Genomic DNA, 13,014 nt, shown 5'->3' on the forward strand with positions numbered 1-13,014 from the left:
AATAACTAAAATAGTAACAAATGTATCTCCCCAGTCTTAATTTGTTCCTGTTTTACATATTAGAAAACTGAGGTATGAATGTGGACCAGGAGTATCTTCAGATTTACCTAGACAGCAAATAGTTTGGAGAACTGGCTTCCATCCATTTTGGAATGACTATGCAATGATCATTACTTTCTAAAGGTTTGCCATCAGTACTGGGCTGGCTACATCCAGAGGTAGTGCTTTAGGTGAAGCAGAGGATAACGCTGGAGGACCTGATGCTTTTTATTTGTATTGTTAAATATTAACAGAAGCTTATTGTTATGAACCATATAGCTGAAAGTGTTATGTCTAATATGAAGTGTGAAATCAGCTCTAATTGTGATTACTGAAGACCCAATTTTTCACCAGACTGCCATGTCCTCAGCCTTGGGTGAGTTCCATCTTGGATAAAATTCTGCTTGCTGAAGTACCCATTATACTAAACAGCTGCTTATTTCCATCTCTGAAACAGCCACGCTCAAAGGCTGAATCTTTCTTAGTTTGTACACCGCTTATGGATGAAAGGTGTTTTTATGTGAGCGGTAAGTTCAGTACAGATTTCAACCATGGGGACTGTTGTCTTGAGAACTTCCCAGAAAATCTGCTTAACCTGTGAGATAAATAAGATTGAAACTTGTTTCTCAAGGAGATGTGCAGCCTAGAGAAAAATAAAGCTGTAAATGTTTGGCTTGTCCAAGCTTGGAATGGTCATTTGAATGTTGGATTCGGATGTCTGCTAGAAAGTTAGACAGTCAGATGTTTTCCTTATTGTAGTGACCTTTTTACCTCACTGTGATTTAGAGGATTTTGCTTGGAGAGGGTGAGAATCAGCTGTCCTTCCAAGTCTGATGATGAAGTCCTCAGCTGTCTAGCAATTAGAGATGGGTGTGTGTGTGGGGGGAAATAGCTTTACTTAAAAATAGCTTACTTATCTTTCTGCATTTCAGTTTAATTATTAGTCTAATATTCCCATGATAAGGTGTGTATTCTTGCGCTCTCAAATATTCTGTGTTTATGTGTGCTTAGTACCTATAACACAGTCGCACTTATTTTTTTAACCCTATTTATTATGTTATTTTATTTCTCAGATGAAGGTTCTTTAAAAAATAAGAGACATTAGTGCATCCAAACTTTTGGCATTTTTCTTTACCAGTTGAGAGAGGAAGAGGGTCAAGATTTATGTTAAATTATGTACATATTTGTTATGCCTTGGTGAAATGAGATTTACTTACTTTGAAAGATACTCAGGTCACTGTGGCAATATATATTGTGCTGTAGGTAGCAGAGGATGATGCAGCTGTAACAGGTAGAGGGAGGAGGTTCTCACCCTTTCCACCTTCCTTATTTTTAAGAGTCTTTTTCTTAAGGTCTTACATTTCTGATCAGACTATGATTCCATGGTCATGTCGTGGGACACAGTTTCTCTCCAGTCCCTTGTCATGTCACGTGCAAGGAGCAACATGTTCTTGTGAGGAGGAGAAGGTGGGCTTGCCCCTTTTTTTTGTTGTTTTTTTTTTTTTTTTAAATGAAAAAGAAAAAAAAAACACAAAAAAAACGCCAAAACCAAAAACCACAACATGGAAAAAGTTTATTTTCTTTTCCTGAATTTCACTATTTTGGCTTTGCTTATAGTAAAAGAAAAAAACATGAAAAAACAAAACAGGCAACAGGTTAGAGAAGAGGTTTCCATTAGACCTGGTTGTTTTGGATAATTTGGGGTAAATTTGGAGCTATGCATTGTATGGCAAAATGCTGTACCTCAGTTTTTGTTGGCCAGATTTAATATCTGGATACTCTTCACGAGTTTCTCATTTTATCTGAGCTCTCATCAGACAATAAATTAAGACTTTGACTTGGTTTTAATTCTGAAATTAAGACTTTGTCTTGGTTTTGCTTATTTATGAAGAAAACCCAACTTTTCGCTTGAGGCTATGAACATAGTCTCCTGAATACAATGATATGCCGTCAGGTGTGTTTCATCCCCTCCCACAAATGTGAAGACTTCAGTGAATAACTGAACAGAAAGGGTGAAGAACACAGTGGTAATACTAGGTGGATCTTACGTTGAATATTGTTGCGTGTAACTTTATACCAATATATCCTCCTTTGCGCCTTAAATTCTCTCTAATATGCTTATTTTCTATCACAGTAGAGTTTTTTTCATTTAACAGTTATGACTGGTTGATGTAAAATCATAGACTAGTAAAACAGCATTAGGAGAAAGTGTACCAAAGTCTGTGTCTTAGAAGGATTTATGCAATGGTAATGGTAATTTCACTATGTGTGTAACTTAGTTGGAAAACTCTTGCAATATAACTTCCTATTCTTTTATTTGCAACTTAGAAAAAAGTAAAGTCTGGGGGGAGGCTCAGTACCAGCAGGTAATTTCATTGGCTTTTGAAAGCCAAATATAGAGGAAAATTACCACGGTATTTCCTAAATTTATGAAACTCTCAAATCCGATAATTTTCTGTCCTCTGATCTAAGCTGATTGGTATTTATGGGCCTTGCATCAGGTCCTTTGGCGATGTTACGAGGAAAGTGTTTTCATGTTGATGAGGTGGTCTGGAATGCATTCTTCTCTGATATGGTCATTACAGGGTTTTTGTTAATAGCAAGCTTTCAGAGCTCTTGCATCCCATTACTATTTTGTTAAATTTTATATACTATATATGGGAAGGTTCTACTTCTCCTTTACATATTCCTAGTCTCAAGCTGTCCAAAAATGTGTGCTAATTTTTGTTGGCTGTTTGATTTCCACACTCCTCAGAATTTTGGCAGCAGTTTATAGAAACCTCTCCTTGAATAAATTTTTACTTTCAAGTAACTGAAAAAGTCCTTTTTCTCTGTGTATTGGCTGTGAAGTTGAGGAGGGTACATTAGAATCACATTCAATGTATGTGAAATCTTGATTGTCTTACTGATCTGAATTTAGACATATTTAATGTTACACTAAAAATTCAACAGAAGATCTAAGTCCGAAAACAAAGGACGCATCAAAGTTGCTCATCTTGTCTTAAATCATGCAACCTGTTTCCCAGCTGTGTGCTTCAGCAGGATGTTTGAAATATTGGACAGTGTGCAGCAGAGAAAGAAAATGTTAGACTGAAATATATATATATATGTTTAATTATAATTCCCTGTTACCATACTGGAAAAAGTTTAGGTCAAACTCTCTTATGCAAAGCTGTGTTTTTAAAAGAAAACACAATACAAATGTTTAGGTAAGTGGTGAATACTCCCATGGCTGAAACTTTCAATCTTGGCCTGCTATGTTGTCATGGTATAAAGTATGTCAGATGTTTCGTACTTAACATGAATTACATTTTCAGTTAGTTAAGGTGACAAGCACAGTGTTGTCAGAAAGAGACTTGAAGATCTTTTTGGTTCTTTATAAAGATACAAATGTCTCCAGTGGTGATGGTTTGTCTTTTTTGTTGTGGCTTCCCCCCACCCAATATTATATCTTCAGTTTTTCATCCTTTCTGAAAGTCTTCCTTATCACAAAGCATCTTTCTTAGGAGATGGGGGTTTATTTCAACATTTCAACTCAGGCTATGCTCATGCTCTTATTAAAGTTAATGTCAAATGTCCCTTGAGAGCAACATCAAGGATTCTTAGGCAAGTGTCAGCTATACACCAAAAAGCAAATGAAAGACTTATGTCAGTGAGGATTAATTTACCCACACCTAAGATAAATAACAGAGAGCATTGTGTAATGCTGAAGGATGCTTAACTATTACAGCAACAAATATACAAAACAATTTGATGTAATATCAACTTGACAGGCATGTCATTGGAACTGAATTTCTTTGGTTAAGAATGTTTGTTGGTAGCGCTTCCATTTTCCAAAATAAGAAAATGAACTTCTTGTTTATACATTTCTGGCACAAAGAAATATAATTTTGGAAAAACTAAAAAAAAAAAAAAAAGTCAAATCCGTTTTAGTAAAAGCCGATCTCTTCTTTCCAATGGAATGAATTTTTCACCAGGAATGTCTGCTATAAGCTTGTACTCAGGACTTCTACTGAAGTGCTGGCTGTAACATTTTCCTTTTCTTAAAAATTATTAATTTCATATAAAATTACTGAGGAAAATATTAATTCTAAATTGTATTAGTGTAATGTAGAGTAATATCTCAAATGCCTGCTGATCAGTGATCTCAATACTTAGAGGAATTGAATGTGTATTATGTGGCTTTGGAATATTTCAGCATTTTCCAAGTGCTGCATGAAAAGCTCATATGGATAACTTCAAGCTCATAATAGAACATTTCAACCATTTCAATTTTCTGCTTGCAAATGTAGATTTTTTTTTTTTCTATTAAAACCTTAATAGAAATTCATAGTGCCTGCACTAATATTAGCAGTTTTAAATACCATGCTTGGCCTGTATGTGAAGCCATTGCTTTCTTTTTAGCATAATCTCTGGAGAAAATGGAAACTACACAGACATTTATGCACTTAAGTGTGTCTATGACAAGGGAAAGGAAGATCCCACTTAATAGTTTTTGAACCCAAGAGTTTCAGAGCTTTTAGCAGTTTCACAGAGGAGCAGAAGTCTTCAAAGGCTTAAGTCCCTACAAGTCTTATGAAAATAAGCAATAGGAGGAGACAGAGGACGAGGGAGGGACAGAGATGGCATTAATGGTCACAGTGAGGAAGAGGCTTTTTTGTGTTCACCTTTTATTAGACATCAGTGTCCATGTTGGAGACCGAGCATGAGACACAGATTTGCAGGAAATGAGGCTTCATTAATTCTGTTGCGCATAGCATGGCTTGTTTGTTTGCCTCTTTTTATTGTGTTTGCCTGGCAACTAAGGGAGGGGGAAAAAAAAAAAAAAAAAAACCAGAAAAGATTATTAGCCAGTTGGTATTCAGGCAATGAAATGTTGAAAAGTTGCGTGCACTGACTATCTGAAATGTGAGATTCCTATCATAATGATCTTTTTGTTTGGGAAGGGAATTGCTTGAATAAATAGCAGAAGGCAGAAAGTGTGCATACATAGGTATGCATACTTTTCTGTCATTGCTCAGTAAGGCGTAATAAAGGTGATTTTTTTTTTTTTTTTTCTGGCTGAAAAACTGTACTGAATAATAAGAGCCCGTAGAGGAGGACAGGGTCAGTTTTCAGTATTAGAACAAAAAGTGGTTTTCAGGTAGAATTTGAATGGTGGTTCTGTAGAGGCTTAAGTGAACACATCACGGATAGTGAAAAGCAATTACGCTGACAAAAAAAAAATATCATTTTTTAAAATTAGTTTAGAAATAAGCAATTATTTGACTGCTTTGCTCAGCAAGGGTGGGGCATCCTAGCACATGAAGATGTTTTTGTAAGGTTTCAAAGTAATTTCACTCAGTTACTATTTTTATTCTGATTTCTCAGCACCGTATTCCCCGTCTGTGTTCCAGCGTGCACAATGGTTATGTAGTTTAAGTTATGTCCCATCTAGCCTCTATTAAAATTATTAATTTATGTTAAAGGACAATTGGACATTACCTGAAATGGTGCTCATACCAAACCATACCAAATACATCATCATACCAAATTTCTTAATGGAAAATAAAATTGTAAATAAAGATTGTTGGACTGTTGCCTGAGATTGCCAATGGAGTCTCAGGGACTTAGCTGCCTGTGTTTCACTGGGGCCTTGAAAAATTATCAAACTCCATTTTTAGTGGGAAGTTTATAGTTTAGGAGTTTTATATTAATGTGACACTGAAAGATAAAATTTACTTTATTGGAATCATGCAGTTGCATATGTGTTGTCTGGTAAATCACAAAATAGCCTTCAATTTCTTAATGTAAACTTAAGATTTTTGCTATAAAGGATAAAAGGCCACAAAAAATGAAGTATGCCACAGGAAGGATGAAAGAATTGAGGAGATCACTCATGTCCTAGATTCCCACATTGAAGGGGAACGTTTTAGTGAGAGTGCTCATGGCATCCTAGGAAATGGCCTACATTCACTTCTGTGCATTCCCTTTTGTAAAGAAAATGGACGGGGAAAAAAAAAAAAACCAAAGCCAAAAGTCCAGCACACTTGGCTAGATCTGTTCTGGAAAAGAAAATCCTTTCTGTCCCAACTTTGTCAGTCAGTATGACCGGAGCATATGATTTAGACCCTCTCACTGGGGATCTCGGAGATTTTTCTATACTACTGAAAGCACTCGCTTGTTTCCTGCCATCAGCAGTATCCAAAGAAGGTTTAAAAAATGAAAAGCAAACAAAAGAATACTTTCTAAAAGCCAAATTACATGCTGGGGAGGGAGTGGTGCTATGGCACTTCTCCTGGCAATGTTTCAAAAGCACTGAAGGTGCCCAAAGGCATTGGAGTAATATGATACAAGTACTGTGTAATAACGTTAATTCAGAAATGGTGGTCACACCTCTGCTCCTTCTCTGTTGACAATAGCAACAAATCCAGCACCGAAAGCCTCATATCACAGCCTCAGATTTCCAGCTCCTCGATCATGCTGTCATAAAATCCCTGACACAATTTTATAAATCTCTTTTGTAAAAAAAAAAAAAAAAAAAAAAAATTGGATTTATCATCCCTATTGGTCTGCTTGGAAGATGGTCCTGTTGCTTCATTCTTCCACTATTTACAAACCGGCTAGTGATTTCCAGTCTAAACATAGCCAGGGCTGATAAATATCCATTCATTCTGCAGCTGCACAGTACTGAAAGAAAGAAATGCTAGTTGGGACACCTTTGAAGTGTAATGCCCCGTGGACCAGATTTACCCAAGTACTGGCATGTAACTGAGGTGAGAATTAGGTTTGGGTCCCACCAGTGTTGATTAACGTGGTATAAGTACAGATCTTTCATACAGTCGTTCTGCCAGCATCTCAACGGATTTTCTTTACGTTTTCTGCCTAACTTTCACCAACACCTTTCCTCCTCAATGTCACACAGTGCCAGTTCTTTCCTTCCCAGCTCAGCTAACCTTCTCTAGGTCTTTCCTAACTCCTGGGAAAGTGCCTGTGCCCATGCCCAAATTCTCTGCAGTATTTCTCTGCTGTCACTGCTTTGTAGTCTGTCTCATTGTGGCAGCTTCTCCTTCATCTTTCTGCTTATTCCTCTGATACCTTCTGGTTTACCTTTTCCATCTATCTGGAGGACAAAAACATAAACTGTTTTTTTGTATGGCAAAATGCAGTATCCTCGGAAATAGAGCTGTTTTTTTTAATTTTAGTTCCAGGTGGGTTTCCATGGTAATTAAGTTTGGGTGGCCATACTTTCTTGCCCCTTGCATTACATTCTTGTTCCTTCAGAAATACTAGTGGTTGCATGATGTACTGTTCAAGAGAGCTGATTCAATAGAAATTAGCCTCCCACCCCATGCTAGTTTTCCATGGGATGGGAATAGTTCTGGGAAGCTGAAGGTGGGAGGCGGGAAGCTGAGGCTACAGCAGACGGGACTCAATGCATAAGGTGAAAAGAAATGGTCCCTTTCTGCCATCTGGTTGCCCTATATAGAGTAAATATCTGCCTTATATCTGAAGTTTTCTTTCAGTGCGTCTCATATCTCTGTTGCATTATTCTCTTTGCATTTCATTGTGTCATTTCCATTTTGGTTGAATTCCTCTTCATGACTTTTCAGTTTCACATTATTTATTATAGCTGCCTGCCTTTTGACCTCTTCAAGCCCTAGCTATCCAGGTTCCTGTGTACTCAGAATGTTGTTCTTTTCTTTCTGCACCCTAAGATACAAAGACTCATTTTAATTACAACATAGTCATTCTGGACTCTTATTTTAGCTGATTTACCCCCTACTTCCCAGCAGAATTTTCCTCATGTGTTTAAAATATCTTAGATAGTTTTTGTTTCTAATGCTTTTTCTCATCTTTGTGCATCTCTTCTGTTCCCTAGAGTGAGGGCACCTTTTCTGTAGCTTTTGTTGTAAGGAAGATCTGTGTCTTCTATTATAAGGAATATCTTAGGGTTTTTATACTCTGCTTTTCTTTTTTTTTTTTTAAGATTTAAACTGTGCGAACTTCATGAAGTTCAACAAGGCCAGTGCAAGGTCTGCACCTGGGACCGGGCAATCCCAAGCACAAATACAGGCTGGGCAGAGAATGGGTTGAGAGCAGCCCTGAGGAGAAGGACTTGGGGGATGGTGGTTGATGAGAAGCTCAACGCAAGCCAGCAATGTGCGCTCGTAAGCCCAGAAAGCCAGCCATATCCCGGGCTGCATCAAAAGAAGCATGGCCAGCAGGTTGGGGGAGGTGATTCTGCCCCTCTGCTCTTGTGAGACCCCGCCTGGAGTACTGCGTCCAACATAAGAAGGACATGGACCTCTTGGTGCGAGTTCAGTGGAGGGCCAGGAAGATGATCAGAGGGCTGAAGCACCTCTCCTATTCAGACAGGCTGTGAGAGTTGGCGTTGCTCAGCCAGGAGAAGAGAAGGCTCCAGGGAGACCTTATTCCAGTACCTAAAGGTGGCCTACAGGAAAACTGGGGAGGACTCTTCAGGGAGTGTAGTGATAGGATGAAGCTAACAATTTTAAACTGAAAGAGGGTAGATATAATTGGATATCATAAGAAATTCTTTAATGTGAGGGTGGTGAGGCACTGGAACAGGTTCCCCAGAGAATTTGTGGAGGCCCCATCCCTGGAAGTGTTCAAGGCCAGGCTGGATGGGGCTTTGAGCAACCTGGTCTAGTGGAAGGTGTCCCTGCCCATGGCAGCGGAGATAGAACTAGGTATCTTTAAGGTCCTTTCCAATCTAAACCATTCTGTGATGCCCCATGAATGTAATATACAAGGATTTGCAGTGAAAGACTGCTTGCTGTCATTTGAGCCCCTGGAATCAAGGAGCAATTGACAATTGTGATTAAATAAGAAAACATTCAATATTTTATTAACCAACATGCATTTTGTTTTATGTTTTTCTCTCCTTAATTCCATCCCTGAAACAAGAATCTGTCTGTCCTACTTATTTATTTATTCAAAGAAAGTAATTGGGTAACTATTGTAACTTTACAGAGCAAGTTGAACACATGACTTAAAAGTACAGAAATAAAAATTAAAACAGCTACAAACATAGGTGTTTTAGAAACCTCACGTAATAGAAAAAACTCATGGGTCATAAAAGGGAAATTGTCTTGATGTCCTTGATAATCTGTTTAGAATTAAGATCACTTAGGGATGGCAATACGATAGCTTACTGGGAAAAGTTGCAATGTATGAGCAATGCAAATTTACTGCTTATTTTTTAGTTTGGTCATAGTAGTTATTGAAGTCACAAATCTACTTGAATCTGGTATGTGTTCTGATTTGGACACTCTTCCTGGCGCTTCACTGACTTACTTCGCCATGACTCTTTCTAAAGCAATAGCTACAATCTCCTCTTGTAACAGTTAAACTATTTTGGTCAAGTTAGCACCCAGTGTGAGCTTGGTGCTTCCATTCAGCAATATTTCAGCACTAAATGATGGATTTGAAATTTTGTTGTTTACGTAAGAGAACTAACGTGGAGTGCAATTGTTTCCAAGCAATTTGGTTTCCATTGAAAATCAATGAAGGGATAATTTCACCTTGCAACTTCTAGGTGAAGAACATAGTAGTGGTGCTACCTTTATCGTGCAATCATACATCTACATTCAACTGTCTCTGTAAGCGTGTTGGAGAAGTAACTTCTGGAAAAAAAATTCAACAAGTCTTGTTCAGAAAAATAACATCTGCTGTGAAGATGTTTTAAATTCTCCAAGTTCCTGATTTTGTTTCTGTCTCCCACTGCATGTGTAAAATGTGTTGAACTGATTAGAAATTATATGGAAGAGATAATAATTAGATCACTTATCAGTGGGAGCTGCTTTAAATGTCTGTACAATTATGTTTCATTATATAACCTTATCTAGTTTCATCTAGTTGTTGTAACTGAATTTTTATTTGTCCAGGTAAGACCTGTAGTTAAATAGGTGCATCCAGCTTCACGGGAGGCCAATTATGGCATCTGGGTGGCTTTTTGCCACAGGATTAGATTATTGACTCAGGAGCTCTACTTGTACAAAGACATCTGTCAGAGGAGGGTCCTCCACTCAGTGTTGGGAACTTGGCAGAGGCTGGGAGCCAGGGTCCAGCTGCCTCTTACTCAGGCAAGAGCTCGTCCTTGTATGATGGGCTGCCACATCACACCCAGCACTCAAGTGTCCATGAACTCCAGTGTAGTAACTTTGACTCAGAAAGTCGCTGTACTGCTAGCATTGTCATTGGCAATGTAGCATATTATGTCTTGCTGCAGCATTTCAGCCGCTGTATACACATCCAAGACTGTGTTTTTAACTCTGTTGAGCTAGTCAGGAAAAGATAAAACTTGTGTATAATCAGATCTGTAAAGTGAACTAAAATAAACTTTGTTTCAATTAAAGGAAGAGTATTTATACTGCTTTTATCTGCTGGTTTAATAACGTGATTTAAAATCACATCTTCAGTGGTGCGTGGACAATTTCATTGCTCTTAGTCATAGCAAATTCCTAAGTCAGTGGGTTGGGACTGAGAACTCTCAGATGTTATTCTGATGTGGCCAGGTTTTTTTCCCTGTCTTTCTTTGTGTGTGTGATGCATGTCTTGTAAACCCAGGAAACCGTAAAGACAGTTAACACTTCTACCTCACTTTCTTTGTCGGTAAAGTGGGCATAGTACTTTCCTCTCCTAATTGTTTGCTCTGCAGTACACTGAGATCCTTCAGCAAAGGTGCTTGTGTAAAATGAGTAAGTGTTAGACCGAGGACTTAAATGTAGTATCGATGTGACTTGATTTTTGAGGGGAGGTGTTTTCCTGGTAGAAGTTCTTTGTCGTCTTCTCCCCCAAGGGTGACAGTGATTTCTCACAACATACTTAATTCTGCCTACTTTGCATCTCCAGTTTTTGTACCATGCAGCTGCTCTGTTTGAAACTCTGCTTCTCCCCAGCTGTGCTGCATCTGGTTGCATGGGGCAGCATTTGTGTGTTTTGCAGAGGCTGCATATGTGAGTGACAGTGAAGCAAGGATTTCCCTAGCTGCTCTGCTACCGTACGTACTGTTAGTATGTGCTTCATTATCACAATAGGAGTTTACCTTTTTTGTTTGTGTAATTAAGTTCAAAGCATGGAACAGAAGACGATGAGGCTCAGGGGGATCTTACCAGTGTGTATATATGCCTGATGGCAGGGTATAGAGAATATGGAGCCAAATTCTTCTCTCTGGTTTCCAGTGAAAGGCCAAGAGGCAATGGATACAAACGGAAATAAGGAAATTCCATTTAAATATAAGGACTGACCTTTTTATTCTGAATACAATCAAAGACTGGCATGGGCTGCCCAGAGAGGCAGTGAAGTCTCCATCCTTGGAGATATTCAAAAGCCTGACTGGACAAGATCCTGAGCAACCTGCTCTGGCTGACCCTGCATGAGCAGGGGGTTGGGCTAGAAGATCTGGAAGGGTTTCTTTCGGCTTCAGTGGTGTTGTGATTCTGTAACAGCTATTGTTCATTGTAATGAGTTTTAATTCTAGCACTTTAGTGGTAAGGCTCTTCATTTTGTATTTTAAGACTCGGAATGTAGAGCAGCTGCCGTTTTTGTGTGGATAAAAGGTGAAGAATTACGACCTTAAAAAAAACCCAAACAAACAACAAAAAAAACCCAAAACCAAAAATTGGTCCTAGTCATCCATTCAGGGAGAAAGTGAAGAAGGGTGCATCTTAAGTCACTTAGTTTTCTATGGTAAATGACTAACTGTAAATACTTACTTTAAGTAACCTTGTAGGATTTTTTTTTTTTTTTTCCTGTGGATGGTAAATATTCCCTCTGGTAAGTGTCACCTCAGAAATCAGGTGGGTCCATGAGTAGTTCACAAGTAGGAAACCCATGCCTTCCCTGTCTGGGTCAAGTAAGTTTGTCAGCTGATGACTGATGCAAAAACCAAATGATGACTATGTACTCCTATGTATTGTTCAAAAACCATTTTAGCATCATAGCCTATATAGTCTACAGAAGAATTAAGTAACCAAGATATGGTAAGTTGGCAGTAATTTTTAATAACTCTGGAAACTGGGCTAAGTTTGTCTGTTTGTCCAGGGGACATATATCCCAAACAAAATCAATTGTCATGCTTTGAATAGATTTAAAACTGTAACATTTTATTGTGACTACATGGAATTTCAGTGGGAGCCATTGGCTTTTGTTTGGTAAGATTTTAAATCTTGTTTAATCTTTGAAATACCACTTGATTCTAACAGTGAAAATGTGGTGTTGCCCTAGTGAACCTCTTCTATTTGAGGTGGTGTGGCTATAGTAAAGACTTGTTGGGATCATGATCGAAAGGACAGCACTGCATATAGTTTAAGAAGTCACAGGTTTTTAATAATGCAAAACAGCTGTAGCATCTCTTTCATGCCACCTTAAAATAACTTGGTGAAAACTGACTTCTTAATGGTGAATGCTGTGTTCATTTAAGAAGTTTATATGTTTTAATAGGAAAAAAAGTAAGCGCAAGTTCAACCAGACTTTGTCTATTTTATAGTGATCTCCAAGCAAAGTGATTTTTGCTTTTTCACAGCTTTTGTCTCTAAATGTGATTCTTATTGGTATAATCATTAACCTTAAAATATTTCCTTTTCTTTTTTCTTTTTTCTTTTTTTTTTTTCCAGTGGGAAGAGATTAGCGGTGTTGATGAGCATTATACTCCAATCAGAACTTACCAAGTGTGCAATGTTATGGATCATAGTCAAAACAATTGGCTGCGAACAAACTGGATTCCACGCAATTCAGCTCAGAAGATATATGTGGAGCTCAAGTTTACCTTGAGGGACTGTAATAGTATCCCTCTAGTTCTGGGCACTTGCAAAGAGACCTTCAATCTGTATTATATGGAGTCTGATGATGACCACTTGGTAAAGTTCAGAGAGCATCAGTTTACAAAGATTGACACCATTGCGGCTGATGAGAGCTTCACCCAAATGGATCTTGGGGACCGAATTCTCAAGCTGAATACGGAAGTCCGCG

At 38.2% G+C, this 13,014-nt stretch overlaps 1 protein-coding gene across 1 annotated transcript in view; it reads left to right on the top strand.

The window, feature by feature from the left end:
- The window catches only part of EPHA3 (EPH receptor A3), a 215,139-nt gene that overhangs the window by 47,656 nt on the left and 154,469 nt on the right, over nt 1–13,014 (top strand). Inside the window, exon 4 of the mRNA XM_009888511.1 lies at nt 12,660–13,007. Coding sequence (XP_009886813.1) covers nt 12,660–13,007 — 348 coding nt within the window. The remainder of the gene's footprint in view (nt 1–12,659; nt 13,008–13,014) is intronic.

Source organism: Charadrius vociferus, unplaced genomic scaffold, assembly GCF_000708025.1.
Source record: "Charadrius vociferus isolate BGI_N301 unplaced genomic scaffold, ASM70802v2 scaffold487, whole genome shotgun sequence".
Taxonomy (NCBI): domain Eukaryota; kingdom Metazoa; phylum Chordata; class Aves; order Charadriiformes; family Charadriidae; genus Charadrius; species Charadrius vociferus.